General features: G+C 37.4%; 1 protein-coding gene across 1 annotated transcript in view; it reads left to right on the top strand.

Moving 5' to 3' along the window:
* The window catches only part of ABCA13 (ATP binding cassette subfamily A member 13), a 176,273-nt gene that overhangs the window by 36,461 nt on the left and 123,705 nt on the right, over positions 1 to 16,107 (top strand). Inside the window, exons 17-23 of the mRNA XM_088534081.1 lie at positions 81 to 187; positions 3,286 to 3,404; positions 4,557 to 4,729; positions 5,834 to 5,907; positions 6,355 to 6,476; positions 9,235 to 9,429; positions 11,724 to 11,888. Of these exons, the coding sequence (XP_088390207.1) occupies positions 81 to 187; positions 3,286 to 3,404; positions 4,557 to 4,729; positions 5,834 to 5,907; positions 6,355 to 6,476; positions 9,235 to 9,429; positions 11,724 to 11,888 (955 nt within the window). The remainder of the gene's footprint in view (positions 1 to 80; positions 188 to 3,285; positions 3,405 to 4,556; positions 4,730 to 5,833; positions 5,908 to 6,354; positions 6,477 to 9,234; positions 9,430 to 11,723; positions 11,889 to 16,107) is intronic.

Below are 16,107 nucleotides of genomic sequence, written 5' to 3'. Positions count from 1 at the left end.
CAATTGTACATAGTGCAGTTGAAAACTTTCTTCAATACCCTGGTTAGGAAAGTAATTATATTTTATTTATTTTTCCATAGAGCATCTAAGATATGTCAAACTCTTCAGAAACATTTACCCCCTGCTATTGCCCTGCAATTGCAGAAGCTGCAGCTTACCATTCTGAAAGGTCTTAAAATCTTTTCAGGTTGGTTGTCATTGTTGTATTGATGATTTAAGTTGACATGTATGCCAGTATTATAATGTTAATGATTTACTTGGAGGATTCCATTGTTGAACAAATTCAGTTTGATGATAGAAAGCAGAAAGCAAGACAAGTATGCTGGTGCCTGGAAATTAAGGTAACAAAGGCACAGAAAAACAGTTTGCCCTGGGTTGTGCAAGGGGCTTACTTCTGGAGAGGCTGAATTGATTCAAAATCAGTAAAAGGAGGTGGCCTTACAATTTGTCATTTTAGCCAGGTGATATTTTCTTTCCTTTTGTGCTTGCTCTGACATGCCGTGGCTTCTTTCCATCATTTAGTTCACTAACCCAGCCTCTTATAACTGAATATTTTCCTGCTAGGTTACTGAACTGGGGTTAGTCACAGAGGCTTTTTAATGAACCAGAGTTGACATAAGGAGGTAGCATTTTAGCTTGGCAGTAGGGAAGAATTGGGTAAGTGTATAATGGAATTGACACTTCCCTCTTCTGGCCAGGTAATACCAGTGGATTGGCTTGCTGTAACTGAGTAATTTCACCTGCAACTAATGATGTAAATTTGGGTGACTAAAGCTTTTCATCTTGGTTGTATATAGGTTCACAAGATGAGCACTTTGAGAAATGCTGTGTACTGACCTAAAGGAGTGATTTCATACTATGCCTGTTTTGTTTTCTGCTTTTAAAACTTGAATTTCAATAATTCACTTCATACGTTAAACCCAGTTTTGTAGGGAATAATTTCCAAAGAACTCCTCCTCTGTTGTTCTAGAGTAAGGGTTGAATTTGGTCATATCCCAGCTTCATTTTGAAAGAAAACAGATGTCATTATATTCCAGTTCTACATCTCCTGTGACTATTGTTTCCAGAGAGTAAAATAGTAACATTGAAATCAGAATGAAAGATACTGAAAATATGTACTTAGGAACTGGGATCTATTAGTAAACTCAATCATCTATGTATTGGGAGGACTGAGACTGGGGTACTGAATTTTTGTAGTCTTCATTTCAATTCTCTGGTCAAAGGGATATTTCATAATGCTTGATTTGATTTAACTTTTATGATGGAATGACTGGTTTCATAGATGAAGGGGGAGCAGTGGATGCTGGCTATTTTGACTTAAGTGAGATTTTTGATAGTCATCCTGATAACATCCTCATAGGCAAGCTCAGAAGCCATTGGCTAGATGAGAGGTCAGTAAAATGGATTGAGAACTGAGTGAATGACAGAGCTTGGGGGCTGTGATCAGTGATGCAAAGTTCAATTGGAGGCCTGTGGCTTGAGGTATACCATGGGGTCAATACTGGGTCCAATCTTACTGAACTTCTTCATCAGTGACCTGAAAGAGGGAATATAGTGCACCCTCAGCAAGTTTGCTAATGGTACAAAAATGGAAGTGTGGTGGATGCAGCAAAGGGCTGTGGTGCCAGAGAGACCTTGACAGGCTAGAGAGGTGGACAGAGAGAAATCTTATGCAATTCAATGAAGACAAATACATGTTCCTGCACCTAGGGAGGAATAACCCTATGCACCAGTACAGCTTAGGGGCTAATCTGCTGGAAAGCAGCTCTGTGAAGAAGGACTTGGAAGTCCTGGTGGACAACAACATGAGCCAGCAGTGTGCCCTTGCGGCCAGGAAGGCCAATGGTGTGTTGGGGTGCATAAAGAAGGGTGTCGTCAGCAGGTTGAGGGAGCTCATTTGCTCCCTCCTACCCATGGGTCAAGCCACATCTGGAATCTAGGCTCTCCAGTATGAGATATGGAGCTACTGGAGTGAGTCCAACATTTGGCTCTGAAGGACTGGACCATCTTTCTCATGAAGAAAGGCTGAGAGAGCCAAACCTGTTGAGCCTAGAGAAGTGAGAACTGGGGAGGGGTGAAGGGATCTTATCAAGATGTATAAATATTTGAAGGGAGGGTATAGTGAAGATGGGGCCAGGCTTTCTTCAGTGATGCCCAGTGAAAGAACAAAATGCAGCTGGCGCAAAGTGCAACAGAGGCAGTCCCACCTGAATTTCTTCACTATAAGGGTAACTGAGTGCTGGATCAGATTGCCCAGTGTAGTCTGCATTCTTGGAGATGCTCAAAAGCTGTGTGGACACGGTGGAAAACATGCTTTAAGTGATCCTGCTTGAGCAGAATGCTTCAAATAGATGATATCTAGATGTCCCTTCCAACCTCAAACCTCTGTGATACAGTCAGCATTGTAGAAACTTAATGAGAAAAGCATAAGATCATTCAACCTAGTTTGTTTTTGCTGAGTTGCATTGTATTTCTTCTGTGAGCAAGATGGATCTTGGATCTTCAAGGTCTGATTGTTTCTGATGTCTTGATGAATGTTTATGGCTTATGCCAGTGGCTTATGGACCAAACAGGGAAATGTACGTGGAGAAAGAATGCAGGAGGGGGTGAAATTCATTCTTGCATAAACCAGAGTTCAACCACCAGACCAAACTTTCCTTGGTCTCCCATGTGCAAACCTGCTACAGATAAGGGAATTAAGCTATCTTTCAGGGACATGAGTACTGTAAGCTTGGGTAAAAACTTCCTGGGTGCGAGATAAGGTGACAAACATCCCCTGCATGGGTTCTCTGTTGAAGGGATTATCTCCCCATTGCTGATTGTCTAGGTAATGCCCTTTGCTTCCCCTCTGCAGCTAAGAGTTTAAAAGCTGTTAATTGCTTGAGTATTAGTAACATCCTGATGTGTCATCAGGGAGAATATCAGGGAAACTGTTTGAGGAAAAGGTAGAGGTGGTTAATATATACAGCTGCTCAGAGCTCTGTTTCTTGCTCAGAAGAATGAAGTATTCTGCTCTGGTTCTGTTCTGCAGCAGGTGTTGCTGTTATCACTATTGGTCAGGAAAGTGTAGTGAAGAAGAATAAGGGGAGATAAATCAACCTAGTCCTCCTTCCTTTTTGTAGTGGCAAGTAAATTCGGCTGAGATGTTTTCCAGTGCCTTAACACATCAGACTTTGTCTCTTAAAACCTTTATTTTCCTTCTTATTTGGTCAGCTTTTCATCTGATTAAAAGCAAACTAACTGATTAAACCTGGACATTTTTGTTTGTTTTTGTTTTCCTTGCAGAACAATCAGCTGTCATCAGTAACCTTTTCTGTGTTGTTACAAGGTGTAAAGATGGCTTAACAAGTCACTTCCTCCTCTTTGTCTTTGAAGGAATCATTCTGGTTCAAGATCATTATCAGGTTTGGGTTGTTTCCACACTTACAAGTGTTCGTTGTGTTATGTGTTAATATCACATTGAAAGTAATCATAGGAGACCTGTTCTTTTTAATCCAAATGATCAGTACAGTGGCTATGACAAATTTGGGAGTTTTTTTTTATGGTTATAGTTCTGACACATTTTATAATGATACCTAGAAGGAATCACCCAAATAAGCATTGGTGAGCTTTGAAAGCTGTATGGAGAGTAACGTGCACATTCAGTGCCAAACTGTTCATATTTTCCTCCTTTAGATCTTCTGATACTGACAAACTCATGAGTCAGAGTACATGTTTTCAAATCTTCTCAGGAAAGGCAATGAAATCAAACTAAAAACAAATAAACCTTTTGATCTGAGTCATTCAAGCTAAAATAGCAGTGGTCACCAATTGAGGTCAGTCTGTGTTTCTTTAGTTCTGTAAGAAGTGAACAATCTTGATCTGGTGAGCATAACACTTGGTATTTAGGCTTGTACAGAGCTAGAAGCAGTTCCCTGGAAATCACATGAACAAAATAAATTTCATTCACATCAGAGTGGCCAAAGAGATGGATTTTTGTACTATCCACCATCCTATGGCATGCTTTTTGCAATAAATGTGATTATTCAAGTGAATATTTAACCGTCATCTGAGAGTTAAAACGTACACAGGCACAGTGAAAGTAGGCCTTTGGGTAGGGGTAGAGCTGAGGAATTAACATCTTTCCCTGGCTGAACCAAAGAATTGAGAGTATATGTATTTGAAATCAACAGAAATTGTTGTTTAGGACAGTTTGGGCAGGAGGGAAAGGGGGAAGAAAAATGGTCAACTTAAATGAAAATCTTGTTTCATGTTGAAATGAAATTTCAAATGATATTTTTAACACTTCCATTCTTTGCTGAATCTCCTTGCAAGGCTAGGTTCAATTTGCATATATTCTTGATCATTTCCAAAGCTCAAGTATCTGAGAATTCTGTTTTCACTATGTTGACAACTCTTTTTTTTTCCTTTAACAGTCACAAATAAATTGACTAAATAAATATCACCTTAACTATATTATCATTTAAAAATATGTATCATGTAATTGCCAATATTTTCATTTCAGTAATTCCAGACATCTTATGTGAATTTAACTGCCTGATTGCTGTCTTTTGCAGGATATCAGAAGAGTGTGGTCTGCTATCAACAAGGGGGATTGTGAGAATATGGCATATATAAATGAGATTTTTTTCAATACTGTGGAGAGCTTCCTCAGAGTTGTACAAAATACCAATGATGGGAGCTGTGAATGTCACCTACTGTTAGAAAATATCCGGAGACACTTGCAAACGTAAAGTTTGTATTTTCAATACACATCATAGTTCTTGTTAGGATTACTTCATCATGTGGGTTCTAAATTGTGTGATTACAGGAAAAATGCTGTGTGTCTAAGTCCCTCCAAGCTTTGTTCATTTACCTGAAATATCAGCAGAAAAAAAAAAGTGCACTGTAGTTATTTAGATATTTAGCAAAATTCTGATTATTTCCAATATCGTTATACTTTTTATGAGCACTTGCAGCAGATGTTGCTGCTCTATGAAGAGAAGCTTTTGAGTCACAACGCTGAAAATGCTAAGTTTTCAATAAGTCAAGTCACTTTTTTTTTTTTTTTTTTTTTTTATCTAAAGCCGTTTGCTATGGCATGGTCGTCTCAGCAGCTGCATATCTTTGCAAAATACTCAATACAGGTCACTTAGCAGTTCAAACAAACACTGGATGGTGCTTATAACCTGACAGGAAGGAGTTGCAAATCACTTCAGATATCTACTATTTCCCTGAGGAAAAACGTAGCAAGTTTTAGAATAAATAAAACTACTACCACATAGTATTTGAGACTTAACTGTCACTTAGAAGTAGCCTTTCTGCTCTACTGGCTTGTCTGTTATGTTGTTTTTATAAGGCTTGAAAGCCCTGTATGAAAGAATTTGAACTTTGGTGCTCGTGTGGACCATTAACTTACACATGGTGTTTTAATAATAAATAATACTCAAACTGTGTAAACTTTTCATTATTCAGATTGGACTCTGATAGCTTCAAACTGCTAGGGGTGTGTATATATCTCTATTAATTTTTTTTTCTGGAAACAAAGTGAGACTTTAGTAGACTTGGTTCTCTCTAAGCTCTTGTTAGGGCACATTACAAACGTAGAGATCTTACCATGAAGTCTTCCTTCATTTAGGTAAGAAATCGATGATGCATGCTCAAATGCAATGCATACATGCAACATGGAAAGCTCTGCAGGGGCTCTTACTGCATGCATGATGTATGTAGAAAGAAGATGATGTGACCGTTTAGCCTAGTTTAACGTCGATTTTGCTATTCCTTAGTCTTTCTATAGATGGTAATGTTGATGACTTAGTTTTGGTAACTTATAAAATTAAAGCTATCATTTCAGGTTGAGTGAAAATTTGGAGACATTTTCAGAAAATCCGGTGCTAGCTCTTCTCAGCAGTTTCAGTCTTTTGAATGGTGAGTCCCTTTTTTTTTTTTTTTTTCCAGCTCTTAACAACTCTTTTTACTTCTCCCCCACCCCCAACACAGTAACTTGTTCTGATAAGATTAAAAGGTTAAAAGGATGTTGCTTGTGGAAATTACTCTCTTAATGCAATATATTCTTGCTCTATGCACATATACATACATACATTTACTAGTCCTCTCCCAGGACAGTGCAATTCATCTTGTCAAGGCCTGTCCTAGTATTCATTGGAAACAAGGGTGAGTGCAAATAGAAAATAACTTAAGTGTTAAAAGCTGCTTTTAGTTTCAGGTGCTCTGTTAATACAGAGGTTTGCTTTATAATTTTATAACCCCTCAGCATAAATCTACAGGAGATGCTGCTGTCTGGGCAACTTGATTAAGCAGCTTGGTAGGATTTTGCAGATTGTTACTGTTACTACTATTTTCCTTCTGTTCAAGATGTGAAAGTCAAAGACTGTGTGAAGAATGCTACTGAACTGGCGCTTAACATTCGTTCTTCTATCAATATTTCTGAAGAAACAATCAAGACTGTTTTGGAAGCTAGTATCTCCCATTCAAAGGTAAAAGATTAAAAAGAGGCTAAAGTGCTAAGTGCCAAATTAACACGTTGACCTATTGCCTATTGTGCCAGCTGAAACAAAACAAACTTGTTTGTGTGGAATCTTAAATTTTTACTTGTTGCTTCCATTTTTTTTTTTTTTGGGATTTTGTGCGTGGGGTGGGGGGAGGGAAAGGTGAGACATTAAGGGGTCAACTTATAGTACCACTAGTTTTCTAGTTTTCTCCTGATCCAGATGTCATGGCTTCGTTACTTTCAGTAGGCTTACCCAGTTGTGCTGACACCAAATTTTAAAGTCCACTGCCTTGAAACTGGAGAGGTGAGGCTTGAGGCTTCCAGAAGAAATCATTTTGTATTTCCCCCAACTCTGAGCCTCACAGTGCTGAATTATCTGGTTTCTTTTGTTCCTTGAGATGCTACTCACTGTTCTTACGTTTTTACCTTTTTGCTGTGCTTTATCTGCCTGCTGGCCACCCAGCATTATATAAAGTATTGACTGCGTAGGCTTTCTGAGTCAAGGAGAGTGTGTGTTATCATTGTTGCTGTTTTCAGTGATCCCAGTAATCAACGCAGAAATCCTGAGAAGTGCTAGCTTAATTCCATTCTCAGGTTTGTGTGATGGAAAAGAGTTGGAGAAGCTTTTGATATAAACTAATCATCAGATTGATCAACCAGCCACTGGGTGTCACTGATGCTCCACTAGCAGAAACAGTTCCCAGTTTTGTTCACAAGCAGCATGCCCGTTTAAGAAGGCACTTCAAGTTATCATAGCTGCTTACAGATTTGTTAGTTCTGCTGCCCCTTTGGCAGCGTAACTGCCATTGTTATTTGCTTGTTATTTTGATGACAGTAAATAGTAATGGGAGAAGTCATCTAGAAGTGATTCAGTTAAATGGGAATCTTGCATCTTTGCTCTGTTAGAATAGCTCTAGCTGACTGACTCTTCAAATGAGTTGCTATTCTTGTTTTTGCAGAAGTCCTGCAAGCAGTTTGGATATACGTGCACATCTTGCCTCTGCATACCTATGCAGAATTTTGGCTGTGCATAAGTGCTCGAATTCTCCAGGCCACTTAGAGTATTAAAATCTATGTCTCTACTTGATTATGCAATATGTGAGAGTACTTTCTTTTATGGTATAATTTTGACCCACTATGTGTATGGTTTGTATAAACTGTCTGATAACCCTGATGATATCTGCAGGCGCCTTTAGTTCTGTGGTTCTATATTGGAACTGATGCTTGCCCCTGCGATAGTAAGACTAAGTTTGAGAGTTCCGGGTGCTTGTTATATTTGTCCTTGATTTCTGCCTCAAGATTATGCTCTGGCCACAGTCATTGCTATGGGATTGTTGTGTGTGTTTATTTCTTTTAGCTGCTCAAAAACATAAAATCTGCGAAGCTTGTAAACATTTGTTACTCAGGATAGCAATATGACATAGTTCTAATGCAGACTTTGCAAGGAAAGTTGAAAGAGGCTAGATCTAGTTGGTAGTGTTGAGTGGATTAAAGCTGGATTGAAGTGGAAACATTCATCAGGAATTTCAGTGTCAGAGTCACTCTCACACCCCTGCCCCATACAAAATCCCAGGTGGTATCTTTTTTACACTGATATCAAAATAGTGTTCATGCTTAGTTCGCATGCACTGTATTGTGTATGTATGTATACAAACTTACACATGAAAGTAAATATTTTAATATATAAGAAATGCTTTGGAACTACAAAGGCAAATTAGACTTCGGTTCAGATTTTTTTTCAAATTGATATATTAAAATTTAAATATTGACATTATTTCAAGAAATGCAGTTTGATTCTTTACCAGCTCTGGCTCCTGATATGACTTGCTGAGCATGCCCCAGCAGGTGTTGATACTGGCTACAGATGCCCTCAGTGGAGAGGGCACAGGCAGGTTCTGCTCTCAGGAGTACAATGGCCCTCTGAGCATTGCGCACTGGATCATCAGTAATGAAGCACCAAGCTTCTGCAGGCTCTGGAATAGTCATTTTCCTGGACTTGCTGCAGTTATCCTTCTTTGAGGCATTTCCTGAAAAGAGTAATTAAGTGATATCTGGGATGCTATGATTTTGCTTTTGGCCTTGGATATTTTCATAGGAACGAAAAAATCTTATACACAAGGAATCCGAACTAAAGAAAAAAAAAGGGGGGGGGGCATGTTTTTTTTTTTTTTTTGTTCTTTTTTTGTTCTTTTGTTTGGTTGTTTTAGTAGTCTTCCCCAAGATCTGCTGTAGGCATTTGTTCCATTTTCTACTTTTAGCTAATGTTACTTAAAAGAAGAAATGAATTGAAGTGTCAGATGGCTCGGGGTATGCCGATACATTATAGCATTAAGTGTTGAACTGGTATGACCTCTGAAAAAAGTCTGTTATTCTTGTTTCTTTACAATGACTCACACATTTGCATTTTGATCTTTGTGTTTCTTCAACAAAGGTGTATGTTCTCTTCAATGTCTTCTGTATTGTTAATATGACTATTCATAGTAAAAATATCTATAGAATGAACAAATGACCCGTGCAAGTAAAAAGAAATGATTATAATATACTTCATTTCTTTATAGGCACATTTATATGTTTGTTCTCACTTTATACTCTATCTGATAGAGCTGAATAGGTGTTTCTTTCAAGTCTGTTGATGACGACTATACATTGTCATGCTATTGGGACACAAATTCTCACTTTATTGCCTATAAAGAAGCTGATGTCTTTCAGAAAGAAAGAATATTAACACACATACTTCATGATAGTTTTTTTACAGTGCCCTTGCAGCAGCTTTAGCTGGAAGATGTGACGAAGAAGTATTTGGCCTGCTGCTAACGTTACCTGAAAACAGCAGAAATTCCCTAGTGGTAGAGGAATTATGTTCTTTACCAGCACTGGACTTGTATATCATGTTTGTATTATTTATTCAGAATTTGAACTTACGTCATATCATTTACAAGGTAAGATGGGGTGAGAGGGAAGTGTTCATTACCTGTGACTTCTTTTGAAGGTAATCTAAAGCATTCAAGACAGATTGATAACTCAATTCAGAAATAGGTATCTTCTATTAAAAGGAAATGCTGGCCATGTGACAAATTCTTTGTCATGTGGAGGAGGATTGTTGAAGGATAGACTTGCGGGATGCTACTGTATTACACCTCTTGTTTCCTTGGGAAAATTATCTCTAAAAAGTCAATTATGAAAGCTTTAGAGAAAACACGGAAAGTTACAGATTTATAAATCTTTAGCAGTGTTTGTAGATTGTGCAGTTGGCCACTTGTTAGTTATTAAGTGTGAAACACTGTGGCATCATTTGAGATAAAACAAGCAAAGAAGCCCCCATTATGAGAAATAGTTGTTTTCTAGCAAAATTTCATACCTCCCACCTCCCCAGAAAAATGTGATTCAAGTGATACAACTTAGTTGGACTTGATTTCTAACTCTGCTTCTTGATGCATAAGAGTTGAACACATCTGAATTATGATTTAAAATGTCTGGCATGCATTCTATGTAATCCAATTAAAAAATTGCCATTATTTACCGAAATAGGAAGCTTGCAGAGGACTGATGATAGTGATGGATAACTTTAGTGTTTATATTATTTTGGAAAGTAATGAGAAGAATACAGTGATAAAGCTATAATGAAGGCAGTAGAGAAGTTTGCAGCAAAACCTGATCATCTGTGCAACTCCATATAATTTATCATCTAATCTGGGGTTTCAGTGAAATGGTATTTTCAATTATAAGAACAAAATAATTAGATGACACTTGTGATAGATAAGAGGATTTATTCCATTTCTTCCCTGGTGAATGATTGACAAAATGTGAAACGTACAAAAAATAGAAATACATTGGTAGAACAGGAAGGAAGAAAATTTGTTCTGAAGCAATTGTTTCTGGATTATATTCTGGAGGATGCATGTGAGTGGCCACGCATTTTTAAAAAAGAGAAAAATGCCTAGAATATGTAAGATACTGGAGGGAAGAGAAGATTTCTACTTTCTGAAGTCATCTGGCAGCTTGGAGGGAGGATAAAAGAAAAAAGGAGGGTAAAAGTGCTTGTTCTTGGCAGTTCTTCTCTTGAACCCTACCCTATGAATTCCTAGTACAAAATAACAGATGTGAGCTTATCCTAAATTATTATGGAAGTTTTGCTAATTTTTAGAAATGAAAAAAAAAAGTTATTGCAGAGTATTTTTGAATATGTAAAAGCAGGTGAAGTTTGAAAGGAAAATTAGGCACAGACATTATAGTAGGAACTGCCTTAGTCAAATACAGGTGGAAGTAAAGATAATCAGAGAAAGCAGCTGGAAGCATAAAAGCAAAGATAATCAGAGAAAGCAGCTGGAAGCATATAATGAGATTATATTGTTTTAGTTATCATGCATAGGCAGGTAACTTAATAAATCAGTTTGCATTTATATGACATCTAAATGGCCAATAAATGCAAAAGAGATGAGAAAATTCTTGATGGCAAAAGCAGAAGGATGATTGAACTTTGGTCAAGTAGGAGTAGAGATGCACATAATTATTTTACCTAAAAGGCAGTAAGTATGAAAAATGTGAAGGGAGGAACAGTATCACAGGAAAGTATCCTGTCTAATGTGATTGCTCAAACAGCTGAAGGGATTACTGTATTCAATTTATGAGTTGCATTAAAAATTTTCAGCTTGTTCTGGACATCTAGAGTCTGCTGAAGGGAAAATTCTCATTTATGCTCCTATGCCCCTAATTCCTAGGGGACAGAATTTCACAAATGTCATCAACAGCAAGTTGGGATGAGAGCTGCCTTCCACTCTGTAGGTGTCAAAGTCTCTGTCTTGAAATTCCTGCTTTGTCATAGTCTAGTTGTAACAATTCGAGATATAAGTACCTCAAGGGAGGCAGTGAGGAGGATGGCACTGGCTTCTTTTCAGTGGTGGCCACTGATAGAACTAGAGGAAACGGCCACAAACTGAAGCATCAAAAGTTCCACAGGAACTTAAGGAAAAATTTCTTAACAGTGAGGGTGCCAGAGCACTGGAACAGGCTGCCCAGAGAGGTTGTGGAGTCTCCTTCTCTGGAGATCTTCAAAAGCAGCTTGGATGCAGTCCTGTGCCACGTGCTCTAGGTGACCCTGCGTGTGCAGGGGGGTTGTACCAGATGACCTCTAGAGGTCCTTTCCAACCTTAACTATTTTATGATTCTATGAATTTGAGTGTTTTTATAATTGAATTTTAGTATCATGATTTCTTGCCTCCTTTTCTTTTCCAAGGTTAGGATACCATCCGAGATAGACACCTTACTGAACACGTTATTGGATGTAATTTCTGGTATCAGCTCCCTTCTCGATAAAGCCCAGCGTGTCATGGAAAACCTTCCAGTGTTCCTCCAAGCTGTTAAAAACGTTGGTGTACGTGATATTTCCACTTTGCAGCAGGTATGTGTATGAGTAGTAAAAGGCAAGATTAATGCCTATTGTAAGATGTCTTGTTAGGAATATGTGCTAAAATAGTGAGGAAGAATGCTAGTGCAAATTGTATCCTGGAAGTTGGGCACTTCGGTGAGACAATGATCTGTTGTCCTTCAAAAGTTGCCTTTCATCTCTTTGAGTGCTCCTGTGATCTTGGCACGGTACTAATGAGGTGTTTTCATCATTGTTGTTTTTATAAACTCATGAGAACGCATCCTAAATGAATAGTATGCTACTGGTATACTGGAAGATATTTCTCATGTCTTCCTCAAGGAGGGTTGTAGTATGTGCATCTCTACAGCTGACATAGTGGTGTGAATCTAGTATCAGAGCCTCTCAGAAGGTCCTATTGGTTAAGCTGGTGAAGGACAGAAGCCAGCAACAGAGACCTGTCTGGTCACAGCTTCAGTCTTGACTCCGTGGCATCCTGTATTGGCCTGTAATGCAACCTGGATTCAATCCTGAAATTCTTTGCTTTTTGCATCTTGCAACACAATCTCCATTTCTTTAAGTTTTGTTTTGCTGTTTCCTTTTTGTTGAGCAATCGATGCCCCTTTCTGTCACTGAGTGTTCTCTGGAGTATTTAGAAGATCAGTGTCTATTTCTTTCATTCATAAATTATCTGTGCTCTAGTTTCAAGGATGCTTCTGTCTCTACAAACAAATTTTGTTTTCTTTTATGGACTAGCAAAAATGGTTTATTTTTAAATGTATTTTTCTACCCCTTAGATTCTACTGCATTTTGCTGCTTTCCAATACATATCTTATAGTTGTTGATGATTTTGTTTGCTGCTTAACCTCTTTATGGGGGCTGTGCTTGTTCTTGTTAATGAATTTGTGGTAGATATTGTTTAGACACTTCTCTTATAAAATGTTTTCTTCAGTTTCCAGATAAGTCCTTCCATCTGGACATTTTCAAGATAACCAACCAAAAAGTAGTTCATAGACCTAGGAAGATTGCAGAATAAAATATATAGATTTTTAGGATATAAAACAATGTAGACTTTCAGCAGAGATAGGACAGATTCTTTCTTTCATTAAACTCTCACTAAAGAAGTTACTTTGAAGTATGAAATTAAAAAGAAAAGATTTTGTTACTTCATTACTCCTATAAAGAGATTAACTTGTCAGTTATGCACGTGAGTGTTTTGCCTTGAAAGGCCAAACGGAAAACTCTTCAAATATCTGAAGTGTGACATTGCATGCTACATAGTATGTATTAAGAAAGCAAAACAAAACCGTGCATTTTCAAACTCAACATTGACGACACAGTGTAACATTTCTATGCAGCATTGAGTTGAATGGATAATGCCCTTGAAAAAACATCGCTGTTTCCTGCTTGTCAGCTTGCTGTTAGAAGTTATCTGCTTATATTTCCCTTACTAATTTTTGTCCTGTTTGTCCATGAGTATATAAGCACAGGCCTGGAAGGGATTGCTGAGTACTGAAAGCTGTCACTCTTGTGAAAAGCAGCCTTGTTGTGTAATCCTTTTGCTGAATTTATCAAGCTCTGTGCTAAAACTAGTTAGGCTAGTTTTATTGGAAGACTTCTTGGAGTTATAAATGTGTAAAATTCCAATTTAACTTTACTCATGACTTAGTACTGTTATTCTCGTATCAGAAATGTCCTGTAGCTTTTTAAACACTTGATTCCCCTGTATATGTGAAGGTGAGTCATAGTCCCTCTTCATTTTGCTAGGCTAGATAAGTTTCTTCTTTTGCTGTTCAGAGTGATTTTGTGGGGGTATTATTATTATTATTTTTTTTCTCCCCTCTTCTGTAAAAGGATCTCACTTGTCTCAGACATGCCAGTGTCATTTTCACATGCCATGTTAAGAGTTAATCTTGAATGCTAGGGACAAAAACTACTTACAGTTTTTGAACAGAAGTGTGACTGGTGGTTCTTGTAACTTTGTTAATTCATGGCTATACCAAATGAAAAAACTTGCTTAATTTTGCATTTGCCTGTTTAATAAATTGCATACATTTGTGTCTATTACTTCATCAAACAGCAATAATATACCTAGATATCATAACATGCTATTCTAGAAATGGAGCTTTTTGGTTGCTAAATAATGATTTACCCTGGCTATCATTTAGTTTAAATCTTTATTCCTGATAACACCAATCTTAATTTGTCCTGCGATGCCTTCTAGTTTTAGGTTATATTCATATTTTAGTAATTCACTTCTCCTTTTGGGACTAACAATTGCACAACACTGGAGCCAAGATCAGTCTCATGGGAACACTGCTAGTAACTTCTATGTGATCCAGTGTTTTCACCAGACACATTGACATAACTTCTTAAAGTCACTCTTTACCCACCATATAACAATGCTGATTAATATGTTCTAGTACAACATTATCTAGTCATTAGAGGTCACCAGTTTTAGAGAATGCATTTTTTTCAGGAAAAGTGCACACCCTCCCAAATGAATATATTGGACTAGTCTGGAGGGAGGAATCTATAATTTTAAATTCCATTCTTTATCTGTTTTCTGTCTAACTGTTCTCTTTAAAACTTACTGTGGTATCTTGCTGTATTAAACATCATGATTCATTATTCCCTGGGATATTATTGCACTTGCCCTTGAGTATAGATGTCATCTACTTTTCATTCAAGTCTTGCAATCCAAATTTCAGACTTCTGAGAAAGTTTTACTGAATTTGAAGTCTTTTGCCAATGTTCTGTTATTCTGCTAGATTCAGTACAATGAAGACTTTAATTAGCTTGTGTCTGCCCAGAAGGTATATCTGTTCCTCCATACTTGTTTCTGTTTCTTTTAGTCATTCAGTCTCAACCAATTTTGGATTATCTTCAATCTCCCTCTAATTTAGCAGTAAAAATGGCATTTTTCATCTCTTTAGGCAATATTTCTTAATTTGTTTTAATTTTCTTTGCAAGCTGTAACTTGGCTTGACTTGTAGGTTCTTTTCTGAGCAGATGATTTTTCCAATTTGTGTCACTTTTTTTTCCCCCCAATATTCTCCTTAGGAGAAAGATTGACCATTTGGGTCCAAAGCCATCTTCATTATGAGTTTTTGGTCCTCATTTGAGAATCCAATCCCAGATTGTTTTTTAATCATTAGACTCTTACTTTCAGAGCCTTGCTTGTAATGGTCTTTTTGGAACCAAAAATCTTAATTACAGACCTACTTAGTTTAAACTAGAATACCTGGATCAAAGATAACTTTTTGTGAACTCTGTGAAAATCCTTTCTATACTGTTCTCCCACTTTATCAAAACCAAAGTGGAGATAATGTCACATCTTTGAGTCAGAGGTTACTTAAGTGAAAGACAGTAAGTGGATTCAGCCTGTTGTTGGCAGCTCATTGCATAAATATTCATCATTTGGGTTTCAAGTTTTGATTAGAACCCGAATTAACTAGTCAGCTTCTGAACTGAAATAAAGTCTCACCCTTCTAACGCAAGTAGTCATGAATAGGGATTCAGAAGTGCTTTTATTTGGTGCTATGCATAAATAAAGTTTATTTCCCCCAGTGATGTCCATGCTAACAGATTTTTTTTTTCTTCCCCGAAGAGCTTAGAGGATAGTCATATGAAGTCTAGATGTTATGTATTTACTATGCTGTACACAGAAACTGAGTGGTGCTGCTGGTGGTGCTAAACAGTAAGCTTGGATAACAGTTTCTAATATTCTTCCAGGTTTACTAAAAAGGCATTTGACACTATAGTTAAGGTATTGATCAGGACAAACAGTTTATAATAACAAGACCACTAAACTGTCTGCAATTTATTCACTTAGAAGTTCTATACTGTTTTGAAAATTGCTGATCATAATTTATTTTTGTGTTGTAATTTGTATCAAATAAGTTTGGCTGACATGTCAAAGTTCCATCTGCCAGTCTTGCAGTCTTAAACTGAAATCTGGAAGCCCTAGTTATGTTTTTCTTCCCATGCATCAACAACAGTAATAAACATCAGGCAAGTAAGATGCATCCTGGAATTTTGCAGCAGTTCTTTTTCCAGTCATAGCTGAAAAAGCTATAACTCACCAGCCCCAATATTTAACAAGTTAAACGATATACTTGAAGAATTAGTTTACAGAGTGCATTTGGTTTTTTTATAATTCTCAACAGCTGTTTTCACTGCAAGCATTCATATTGTGCAAAATGATTTTGTTTTTCTGTTGCCTTCATGACTACAGGAGTAATCTACCAGAAGA

This window comes from Tinamus guttatus, unplaced genomic scaffold, assembly GCF_059628265.1.
Source record: "Tinamus guttatus ecotype Peru unplaced genomic scaffold, ASM5962826v1 Tinamus_guttatus_pri_ptg000535l, whole genome shotgun sequence".
NCBI classification, from domain to species: domain Eukaryota; kingdom Metazoa; phylum Chordata; class Aves; order Tinamiformes; family Tinamidae; genus Tinamus; species Tinamus guttatus.
Note: the sequence above shows the minus strand (reverse complement) of the source record. Positions and strands in the feature narration are given on the sequence as shown.